This window comes from Gopherus evgoodei, chromosome 2 (assembly GCF_007399415.2).
Source record: "Gopherus evgoodei ecotype Sinaloan lineage chromosome 2, rGopEvg1_v1.p, whole genome shotgun sequence".
In the NCBI taxonomy this organism is placed as follows: domain Eukaryota; kingdom Metazoa; phylum Chordata; order Testudines; family Testudinidae; genus Gopherus; species Gopherus evgoodei.
The window spans coordinates 237,078,505-237,090,679 of NC_044323.1; the positions used below are offsets into that span (position 1 = coordinate 237,078,505).

Consider the following 12,175-nt stretch of genomic DNA (forward strand, 5'->3'; position numbering starts at 1 on the left):
TCAACCCTACTCCCACAGAGTCAAAAACACCAATACCTCATTTTCCGTCTCCCACTTTAACGAAAAAAAGGAAATTTGATGCAAAGACTATGTCAGATTTCAGTTGCTAAAACTAATATGTCAGCCCCACAAAAACCAGCAAATCAGTGTTTGGGGTAATTAGTTAACCTGAAATCTACTAAATGGTTTAAAAATAATTAGGGCTGTCAAGGAATTAAAAAAATTAATCATGATTAATTGCGCGATTAAAAAGATTAATTGCATGGTCAATAATAGAATACCATTTATTTAAATGTTTTAGATGTTTTCTACATTTTCAAATATATTGATTTCAATTACAACACAGAACACAAAGTGTACAGTGCTCACTTTTTATTTATTTTTATTACAGATATTTGCACTGTAAAAAACAAAAGGAATTGTATTTTTCAATTCACCTACTACAAGTACTATAGTGCAATCTCTTTACCAGTAAAGTTGAACTTACAAATGTAGAATTATGTACAAAAAAATAACTGCATCCAAAAATAAAACAATGTAAAACTTGAGAGCCTACAAGTCCACTCAGTCCTACTTCAGTAATCGCTCAGACAAACAAGTTTGGTTACAATTTGCAGGAGATAATGCTGCCCACTTCTTGTTTAAAATGTCACCTGAAAGGGAGAATAGGCATTCGTATGATACTGTTGTAGCCATTCTCACAAGATATTTACGTGCCTGATGCACTAAAGATACATATGTCCCTTAATGCTTCAACCACCATTGCAGAGCTCATGCGTCCATGCTGATGATGGATTCTGCTTGATAATGATCCAAAGCAGAGAGTACCGATTAATGTTCATTTTCATCATCTGAGTCAGATGCCACCAGCAGAAGGTTGATTTTTTTTTTTTGGTCCTTCACGTTCTGTAGTTTCCGCATTTGAGTGTTGCTCTTTTAATACTTCTGAAGATTTTGGACAGCTCCTCAGATTCTTAAACCTTGGGTTGAGTGCTGTAGCTATCTTTAGAAATCTCACAGTGGTATCTTCTTTGCGTTTTGTCAAATCTGCTGTGAAAGTGTTCTTAAAACAAACATGCTGGATCATCATCCGAGAGTGCTATAATATGAAATATATGGCAGAATGTGGGTAAAACAGAACAAGAGATTTACAGTTCTCCCCCAAGGAGTTCAGTCACAAATTTAATTAACACACTCTTTTTTTTAGTGAGCATTATCAGCATGGAAGCATCTCCTCTGGAATTGTGGTCAGTGCATGAAGAGGCATCCAAATGTTTAGCATATCTGGCACGTAAATACATTGCAACACTGGCTACATAAGTGCCATGAGAACGCCTGTTCTTGCTTTCAGGTGACATTGTAAATAAGAAGCAGGCAACAGTATCTCCCGTAAATGTAAACAAACTTGTTTGTCCTAGCAATTGGTGAACAAGAAATAGGACCGATTGGCCTTGTAGGTTCTAAAATTTTACATTGTTTTGTTTTTGTGTAGTTATGTAACAAAAAAAAAATCTACATTTGTAAATTACATTTTCACAATAAAGAGATTGCACTACAGTATTTGTATGAGGTGAATTGAAACACTTTTTTTAAATCATTTTTACAGTGCAAATATTTGTAATAAAAATAATATAAAGTGAGCACTGTAAACTTTGTATTCTGTGTTGTAATAGAAATCAATATATTTGAAAATGTAGAAAAACATCCAAAAATATTTAATAAATTTCAATTGGTATTCTATTGTTTAACACAGTGTTGTTAATCTTGATTAGTTTTTTTATTGTGATTACTTTTTTTAGTTAATCGTGTGAATTAACTGCAATTAATCGACAAGCTTAAAAATAATTAAAGATAATTTCACATACTACACCTAGCCCTGAGCCTTCCTGGCAATTTTGTGACTTTACAATCCCATTTTTCATGGTTTTAAAATATTTTTCTTCTTCCTGTTGCTCTGTGATAGACCCATACAGCAGAACAGGGGAACAGTAAAACTGACTGTAAGCAAAGTGCTGTCAGCTATGCAAAATAAACTAAAATATAACAGGAGAAGCTAAAATTCACTTCTCAAAATCCCCAAAGCTGTAAAAGTACAAAACCCCTCAGTGATTATTGCCTATTGTCACCTCTGCTCCCCTCTTCCCCCAAAGTTCCTGGCTTGTTGGACAACTGACCATTGCAAAACTTTGGTAGTTATCAGCAAGTATTCACAGACCCTAGCACAAGTGACCAGGCTCACCATTTCACAGCAACAGGCTGCTGCACACCTGAAGATCCTACCTACCGCCCTCATCTTTTTCTGTAACATGAGTTTGTTGAGCTTCAAAGGGTTAAAAAAAATTTTTAAGATAACCATCTCCAAGTCCTTAGGCTAGATCCATGCATAATGATGTGATCATAATGAACAGGAGTTTGGTTGGGACTGCTATCAAAAATTATTTTGCTGATTCAACCACAAATGCTAAACTGACTCAGAATACAGGACTGAGGTACTGCAGAAGCCTGTGTGCTGCTCCTCTGCACAGGGACAGATTTCACCCAGTGAGGTTATTGTCAGTGCATGTGGTCTCTTTTTAGTGTGATTTTTAAAAAATAACTCTATGCTTTGCCTGCTACTTGATAAATGTATAATTAAATCACTGTTGGCTGGGTGACTGCAAAAGCTATTGAAGCCTAATGCTCTACTAATTATTGTAAGGGTTTATTTGTGTTGCATGTATTGCAATAAAACAATATTTTTTTAATGCTTTTGACAAGTCAAATAGCCATTTATAAATAGTGCATGTTTGAGAAGTCCCAGGCTTCAGTGGGAATCAGCTTGTCTGAGTTAGGAATAGTCACATGAGTAAAAGGCTGCAGGATCAAGTTCTAAATCAAATTGAAAATTAGTTAGAAGTGGGGCAAATAGTAAAAATTCTTATCCCTTAAAGGAGAGAATTTCATTGAGTCTTCAGTGTCAAATGGAGCTTATTAATTCTTAGAATGGTACCTATTTTACTTATTTTTTGTTAATGTGTTCTATGGCAGCATCTAGCTTTGCACAATAATGTTCAACCCGCTTGTGAATCTGCCTATCAGATTAGTCTACACTTGTATTTTGTGACCGAGCAAGAAAAGAGCTCAAACTTACTAGAATTTTGCAAAGTATTTTCAATGACATGATGTAAAATGTTTACTTTTCCTTTAAAATTAGAGCTAGCCAATGAAATGTTCCAAGCCAAGAACAGAAGGCAAATGTAATTATACATTTATATACTTATAAATCAAGTGACATGACATAAATGTATGTTTAGATTTTTCTTAGCAATGGTATAGTTAAATCAGTTATTCTTTATTTCAGGGTCCTTGCAGGTGATGAATAAGACTAGAAGGATCATGGAGAATGGAGGTGCTACCTTTATCAATGCCTTCGTAACGACCCCAATGTGCTGCCCATCTCGGTCCTCCATGCTGACAGGGAAATACGTTCATAATCACAACATATACACCAACAACGAAAACTGCTCTTCTCCTTCCTGGCAGGCAACACATGAACCACGTACCTTTGCAGTGTATCTCAACAACACTGGCTATCGGACAGGTAAGAGACAATTCCAACTCTTTGCTAAAGAAAAGGATGGTGGACATTACTGGGGGTATACAGTAACTGACTTTAAATCTCTGCCTAAAATGAGGCAAATGTGGTCTCGAACTAGGTTTAAGGAGCAAAGCAGTGGCTCAGTGTTGGAGCAGGGAAAAGGTGTGTGTCATGAGTAAGGGTGGCACTGCCTATTTGTAATAGCTTAGCTAGATTTACCGCCTAAGACTGAATAAGGAATCCCACTTGTACTGGGGAGCATATTTTCATATCTGGATGTCCCTGGTGAGGGCTAGGCTGTTGAGCAGTTACACCTAGGTAAGAGATGTGTATCGTCGTGGCACTGTGATGCTGAGCCAGCAGCCCTTGCCATGATTATGGTCAGTATTAAGGCCCAGTTGTGGAGAAGCAGTTATGAGGGAAGATATTTGGGCCACTGTGGAAACTGGCACCAAAGACCTCCCGGGAGTGAAGATGCATATGGTCGGAGTGAAACAAGATGAAGATGAGAATTTAAACTTTAGTATGGGGTAATTTTCACTTTCTTTTTCTGAAACTGAACAGAAACATGTATTTAAGGCAGTGGTTCTCAAACTTTTGTACTGGTGACCCTTTTCACATAGCAAGCATCTGAGTGCGGCCCCCCCCCCAATTAAAAACACTTTTTTATATATTTAACACCATTATAAATGCTGGAGGCAACGCAGGGTTTCGGATGGAGGCTGACAGCTCGCGACACCCTGTATAATAACCTCACAACACTCTGAGGGGTCCCCATCCCCTAGTTTGAGAACCCCTAATTTAAGGATTGTTCTGGTGAACGGCAATAAGAAATGATAGCTTTCTTGTAAATTCTTGGTAGTTTTCCATAGTCAAGCATTCCCTTTTCTATCTGCAAAGAACTCTTATCTCTCTCATCTATGCTTCAGCTTGATGTAAAACCTCCAGTTCATATATGCATCATCGATCCTTAAGAATAAGTCTGTAAATATTTTAGGCTCTGGCCTGACTCTCTTTTATAAAGATACAGGAGCTGTGCATGGTATCAGGGTGTAGTTTGTCCAGTCATATTGTTTGACTATAAACACTTTCCTTTATAGGACCAAAGAAGGACATATCTTTACAATGTGTTTGGCAGCAAAGAATCTGTTTCCACTAACAGGTTATGCACAGGAATCAATTACTTTTTAAGCATACAGTGAGAGAATGAATGTCTCTTTATAACAATTCTCCTAGCACTGCTGCATTTAACATCCTAAAATCTATTTGCTTCCACTTCATCTCCCCCCAAATACAACTCTCTCTGGCAAAGCTGGCAGTCCTGCAGAGCTCCTTGATCCTGTTTAAAATACAAAACGGAACAAGCATTTTTATCCTCTTTTGGCCTATTACTTTACTCTGAGAAGTTCAGTTGATTTCAGTGAGATTACTAGTGAAGTAAAGTACTGCTCAACATGAGTAAGGGTGGCAGGATTAGGCCCTTTGTTTTTCTGCTGTATATGGGTCTAAGGCCTGGTCTACGCTGTGGGGAGGGGAGGGTATCGATCTAAGTTATACAACTTCAGCTACGTGAATATCGTAGCTGAAATTGACGTACTTAGATCGATTTACCATGATGTCTTTGCTGCAGTGATCGACTGCTGCTGCTCCCCCGTCGACTCTGCCTGTGCCTCTTGCCAAGCTGGATTACAGGAGTCGATGGAAGAGTGCTCAGGGATCGATCGCTGCCCACCGATCCGGCTGGTAGTGAAGACATACCCTTAGATGCTAAAGTCTGCTCTGTAGCACTGCTTTCAGATTCTGGATTAAGTGCTAGAAACATTTCCTGATTTATAGATTAGTAATCCACATCTGACCTGTTTCACAAGCCTTTACCACATCCATCTGAAAAGCTGCTCAGTGTTTTTAAAGTATTTGCTATCTAGCTAGCTAATTTAGGGTTCTGTACTGTCACTCATCACTAAAAGTACCTGAATGCCTTCCATGTAAAATTGATAGCAATAGCAGACTCCCTTGTGAGGTAAAAGCTCAGGTTCCCTGGGCAACCTTAATTTGTCTCCCTTGCATGTATGCATGATGATACAGTCTTTGATTACATGATCACATGCTATTTGTATGTGTAATTTCCTAACTTTAAAAAAAAATATGGAAAAAACAGAAAATCCATCACGTGGCATCATATTGGTTCATCAGCAGGATTGGAACATTTAGATCTATCACGGACCCCTACTACTTAAGATAAAGGAATATTGGATGGCAGTAGCAGGTTGTCAGGCTCTGTGCTGACCAGAACTAGATGGGGCCAGCAGAGAAATGATTCAGCAATCTTGGGTTCTATTCCAGGCTCTAGGCGTATGCTGTAGTGGAGACAGACCCTTCTACCTATCCCACCCCCCACACCACCACCAAGTTTGATCCCTTCTGCCCTGTCCCCTCCTACTTGTCCTATTCTTTGCCACTCCTGTCTCATATGTCCCATTCTTCTCACCTAGGCAGTCCATTCTCCATTCCTCACACTTCTCACACAGTTCCAATCCCCTTGCCCATCAAGTCCTAGTGTCTCTTTCCCCCCCCCCCCCAAGGTAAACCCTGCTTGTCCAAACCTCTTTACCCAGCCATTCCCAGGTCCCTCCCCACCCACCTCCTGATCAAACCTGTCTTTCCCCCACCTTGACCTCCAGTGACTTCCCTGCCCACATTCCCTGTTCCAGGCGGCTTCCAGTCCCAATCTCCCTCCCTGGGCTCCTTGAATCTCAGTGTCTCCCCCCACTGCTTCTTTACTCCTTGTCCCAGCTTCTTCCCTGGGCTCCCAGTCCCAGTTTCCCTCTCCCCCTTTTATCAGCCTCCAGTCCCAACTTCCATCCCCTCCCAAGTTCCTTGTTCCAGTCTACTTCCCCACGTCTTCTCCCCAGATCTAGGTGCTATCCCCTCTGCATTAGAGTCAGGCAGCTTTCCTCCTCCACACACAGTTGCCAACTTTCACGCAGTAAATAAGCACCCCAATTTTCACAATAAGCCAAAAATCAAGCTAATCCCATTTCAAAACAAGGCCAAAACAAGCCAATCCCTAAGAACCCCAACACTCTGTGTATCTAGATCCCCCTGGCGTGCAGTCTGGGACTGTGGTGGGTCCGCTGTGCACCTCTGACTCTGCCTTCCTCCCCTGCCCCTGCTTGCCCCTTACCCCTGCTTGCCGGGAGCTGATCAGAAAGAAGCAACAAGCCACAAGCCAAAAACTAGCCAACAAGCATCTCACAAGCCAATTAAGCCAAAAACAAGCCCACTTTCTGCATTTTTTTCATGGGTTTTGCATGTCTGCCTTCATGCTGCCTGGGTCAGTGGGGGCAGATCACTGAGACCAGAAGAGAGAGAGGCTCCTGCTCTAAGTTCTGGGGCTGACTTGGCACAGCCTTGAGCTGCCATTGCAGGGAAAGACCTGCTCAACCCCTGACAGGATTTTCAGGGAATCCAAGAAGTCTCAACTGAGCATGGGCAAACTGATTTTTTTCAAAGGCTTGTAACTAGGCCAGATTAGGGTGGATTTTTGCAGGGACAGCAAAAAGCACATCCCTGACAGAAAGATCATCCCCCTTTTCAAATTTCAAGTCCCTGCTCCAAAGAATGGAGGTGCTAGGGCTTTTCAAAGAAAAACTCACTGGAATGTTGTGGAATCTCCATCTCTGGAGATATTTAAGAGTAGGTTAGATAAATGTCTATTAGGGATGGTCTATACAGTATTAGGTCCTTCCATGAGGGCAGGGAACTGGACTCGATGACCTCTGGAGGTCCCTTCCAGTCCTAGAGTCTATGAGTCTATGGTAAAAACCTAGCCTTGCTTTTGGAAATGGCTATGGTTTGGGCTGAAAAATTCCACTTGAGGCAGACAATGACATATAAAATTTCAGCCCAAACAACTGAAGTATGGCAAAGTTATAAGCCACTGAAAAGAGTCTTACAATGGCAAGGACTGTGCAACCCTAAACAATGGGTGGTACTACCAGCCTGGTCTATAATAAAGGGATATTGTTCATATATGCACCTCTACCCCGATATAACTAACCTGATATAACACAAATTCGGATATAATGAATTAACGTGGTAAAATAGTGCTCTGGGGGGACAGGGTTGCGCACTCTGGTGGATCAAAGCAATATAACGCGGTTTCACCTATAACACTATAAGATTTTTTGGCTCCCGAGGACAGCGTTATATCGAGGTAGAGGTGTATAAAGACTGGGCTAACAACCTGTGTATCAAGTTATAGTTATTAAACCCTAAATATTTTTATGGTTATAGTGATAACACTGACAGATACTGGGAAATACCCTCAAAGCTGTAAAAATAGAAAACCTGAGTTGTTCATAAGGAGATATGGTACTATGGTTAAGTTACAGAACTGGGAACTAAGAATCTGAGTACTATTTCTGGCACTGTCACAGATATCCCTTGTGATTTTGGGCAAGCTGTAGGTTAAACTCATTTTTGTGCCTCAGTTTCCCCATATGCATAAGTGGAGTGCTGCTTATAATATTCCTCAGTGGTGTTGTCAATCTTAATTGTTGTTTGTGATTTGATAGAGGTACTATAATGTTGCAAAGTAGTGTTGTAACCAGGAAAAAACCCTCTGGAGAGGAAAAAAACCCAAAAGTTCTCAGTTTTGAAATTGTTGTTAGGTTAATGGGAAGAAAGTGAGGAGGAGTTGACTGGAATAGTACTGGCCTTTCAGTTGTGTTGGGCTCTGTCCCCAAAGGCATTGAATCATTCTGCGTCAGTACTGAAATCTCATACAAACAGTTCTTTGCTACTCCAGTAAATGGTTTCCTCATAGCTAGTTTTGTTAAAGGAAGTGGGCTGTCTACCTAAAACAGTTGTCTGGGTCATGGTGAGTAAACCTTACTGTACCATGTCTTTTTAGAGGTGTGGTGGTTTTTTATTGGTTGTTTGGGTTTTGTTTGTTTTTATTTGTTTTGTTAAAATCAGAAATGTCCCTGCAAATATCAATGGGTAGCTGCAGCCTGTATGCAATAGATGTCCTTTGGTCTACGGAAAGACTAGGGATGTCTCTGCAGTGCATTTACACTGTCTAGCTATATGACACCCACCAGAACAGATGGTAGTGACATGACTAATTCTGTGGTACAGTGTCTTCAAAATAGCCTGATAGTAAAAAAGAGGTGGGGAAAAGATCTTATATAAAATATATTTGATATTGCAAGAAGGTGAATCTTACTAAATTATGAAAATCTTGCTCTCAAAATCCACAAAATTCCTGGGTCAAATTCTCCCAAGGCTCTGGGCAACCCCTTAGATACCATTATTTTGAACTGGCCCCAATCCAGTTCAAGACCTTTAGCTAATTGTTAGGGAGAAAAGTAAAAATCAATTACAAGTAGGGTGACCAGACAGCAAATGTGAAAAATCAATAATAGGTAATATAAGACCCCAAAATCGGGACTGTCCCTATAAAATTGGGACATCTGGTCACCCTAATTACGAGCTTTAAGGAGTGCATTTATACGTCTCCAAATGTTTATCTTTTGCAGTGACAAAAACATTCCAAAGTCATAAGGATATCCAGATAACTGCTCACCTTGCCATGTAATTATTTGCATAATCTTAATTGTACATTGTCACACAGACTGCAGTTATTCCAATGTAGCAAACTATTATACATGTCATTAAAAATAACACTGTGTCCTGGGAACAGTTAGCAAAACTGCCAGAATGCAGATAAAACCTGTCTTATTAAAATGCAAAAATCTGCATTTATCTTTGCTGTTGTCCCTGTGGGGGCCATTACATATAATAGTGTAAAGATGTCCCCTAAAAATTGCATTGCTTTTTAATGAGACTCTTTACCCATTGAGCCATAATCTGTTTTATTCATTACAAGTAGAAATGGCTTCCTAAGCCCCATAGCTTTGCTGAGCTGCTCCTAAATATGTGTGTTGCCTGAGGCTATCGTCTAGTCAGTACTCATACCTGGGCAAGTCAGAAACGTTAAAGCTATAGCCAAGTCAAGGATGTGGGTTGATTGTATGAGCTAAGTATGCAAAGAGCAGGGAGAATATTTGAGCATTACAGTGCCAGCTGCCAGAGAGGCTTTTGGCATACACCATTTCATTTTATGATACTTCGATTTTGAAACTGCACACAGAACACCCATAGTGTATACTATTGCCACTGTATGGTCGGTGTGTTCTGTTCAGCGTGGCATGTGTCTTCATTTAGGGGCAGAGAACCAGGCACTGTTCTTTGATTGGCTTGCACTCATCTGTCCTCAGTAGTGCTAAAGAAATCCAGTTGAGAAATGGTTGAATTAAAAGACTGGCTTTTTCCTCAATATATTTAATTATTCTTATCCTTCTCAGCTTTTGACCAATAAACGGCCCTCGGATGATGTAAACTGACAAACTCAATCTACTACCAAGGCTGCTGCTGCTGTTCCCAGATCACTAGTATTCAGCTTTTCACCATACCTAGGACGTTCAAGTAGTAGTTGTGTTAGTCCCTTTGACAAGATTGTGTTAGTTCTTTTTGGTAATTACTATTTACTGTTTTATCACTGAAATAACATCATAGCTGTCAAGTCCAAAAATAGCTCCAAGTGACATTTTTGCAAATGTGAATGAGTGGAGTAATCAAGCCTTTGATTCTGCCTGTCACTCCCCATTTCTAATTACACATCCAAAAAAAAAAAAAAAAAAAAGAGCACTATTAAGCTTGCAAACTCCAGCACTCAAAAGTTAGGAGATGCAGAATTTTGGGTGCCCAATTTGAAATACCTCAGACCTGATTTTTCAGAGAATTTATCATTATGTAGCCCCTCATGTGTTCAAAGCACAGCTCCCATTGACTTCATGTGCAGCTGTGAATGCTCAGCACTTCTGCAAAGCAGACCCCGGGGTCTCAAGTAGCCCAGGGAAGCCAGCCGGAACAGGGAATTTGGGCCGGGAGGTTACTGGAGGTCAGGGTGGGGGAGAGACAGGTTGGATCAGGAGGTGGGTGGGAAAGGGCCTGGGAATGGCTGGGTAAAGAGGTTTGGACTAGCAGGGTTCTCAAATAGGGAACCCAGAAAAAGAGACACCCACAATTAATGATCACCTGCAAAAAATTCAGTTTGTGATTTGCCTAGCATCACATAGACAGAGATAGGATCTAGTTGTCCAGGGCAGCATTCAATTGCCTTAATCATGAGATCCTCCCCTCTCTTCCTGCAATCTCCTGTCTCATTCCTGCGCACCTGTGGCTCTATGGGCTGGGCTTGTCACTGCTGCTGGAGGAGGAGGCTGCTGCTGAGCTCCTGCCTTGTTGCTGTTGCTGCTGCTGCTGCAGAGGTTGGGGAGCAGCATGGACCCACATACACACTGCTGCTCCTGCTGATGACCATCTGCTGGCAGGCTTGGATGCCTGCCTCCACCCATCCTGGGACTGTTACTGTAGACTCGCTTTTGCAAGCACATGTGGATGCATGTCCCTCTTGGGTTCCCCCGTCCCACACACACACTTCTCCTTACTTTGCACTGAGCTGGTGGGCCTCCTCCTCCTCCCCTTGCCTGCCCATGGTTTTCCACCCCCACCCCCACCCAAGTGGTCCCCCTCTCCTTTTCAGTTTGCTGCGCTCCTGTTTTGGGTTGTCCCCTCCCCCAACTCCCTGCCCTGCATTTCCCTGGCTGTTTGCTACCTACCTCCAGTGTCCCCACTGGAAAACACCCAACTATTTTAGCTGAAATTAAAAAAACAAAAAGCCTCCCCCCCCCCAAAAAAAACAAAGAAACAAAAAAACCCACAGCCTGAAGCAGACAGAATGGAAAATTTGAGCCCAAATGGTTAAAGTTTGGCAAAATTGTAAGCAACTGAAACGGGCCTTGTGATGGGAAGTGTCAGCCAGCCTTAATTATAGGCGATGGTACCAGCCCCACCTGTCATAACAGTTTAATGACAATACTTTGATCCCAGGATCTGAAGGTTCTCTGATCTATATGGGAAGCAGGTTAGTATTACACTCGTTTTACAGATGGGAAACTGAGATATGGGAAGTGTCATAACTTTCCCAAGGTCACTCAGTGAATCGGTGGCAGAGCTGGGAATGGAAACCAGTACTCCTGACTACAGTCCTGTGCTTTAGCTACAAGATTACCATTTATTTTACGTCTCCATAGTGCTTTCCCTCTCTTTGTTCCAGTCTCTCTCCTATCTCTTTTTTTTTCTTTACTGTTGTCTCTATCTTTGCCCACTGTTTGGCCCTTCCCTGTGTCTTCTCTTCCAACAGTGTTTCTGCCTCCTCTCCATATTTCTCCCCATCAGTCCTTTCTCTCCCTAAGTTTCTTTGTAACACCTCTGGTCCTGTGAGAGAGTCACATCTTAGCTGCCTCCTGGGGGTGAAATATGCAGATTCTCAGCACGACCGCAGTGGTTTTTAAGAGGTTTTTAAGGCCCGGCTTGACAAAACCCTGGCTGGGATGATTTAGTGGGGGTTGGTCCTACTTTGAGCAGAGGTTTGGACTAGATGACCTCCTAAGGTTCCTTCCAACACTGATATTCTATGATTCTATTCCACCCCACTTCCTGCCTCACAGAACTGCCCTAAGAGTCACA

General features: G+C 41.5%; 1 protein-coding gene across 3 annotated transcripts in view; it reads left to right on the plus strand.

Annotated features, from left to right (window-relative positions):
• The window catches only part of SULF1 (sulfatase 1), a 175,083-nt gene that overhangs the window by 75,076 nt on the left and 87,832 nt on the right, over positions 1-12,175 (plus strand). For all 3 annotated transcript variants that reach the window (XM_030553246.1, XM_030553245.1, XM_030553247.1), the window contains one exon: positions 3,341-3,580. In XM_030553246.1, the coding sequence (XP_030409106.1) occupies positions 3,341-3,580 (240 nt within the window). The remainder of the gene's footprint in view (positions 1-3,340; positions 3,581-12,175) is intronic.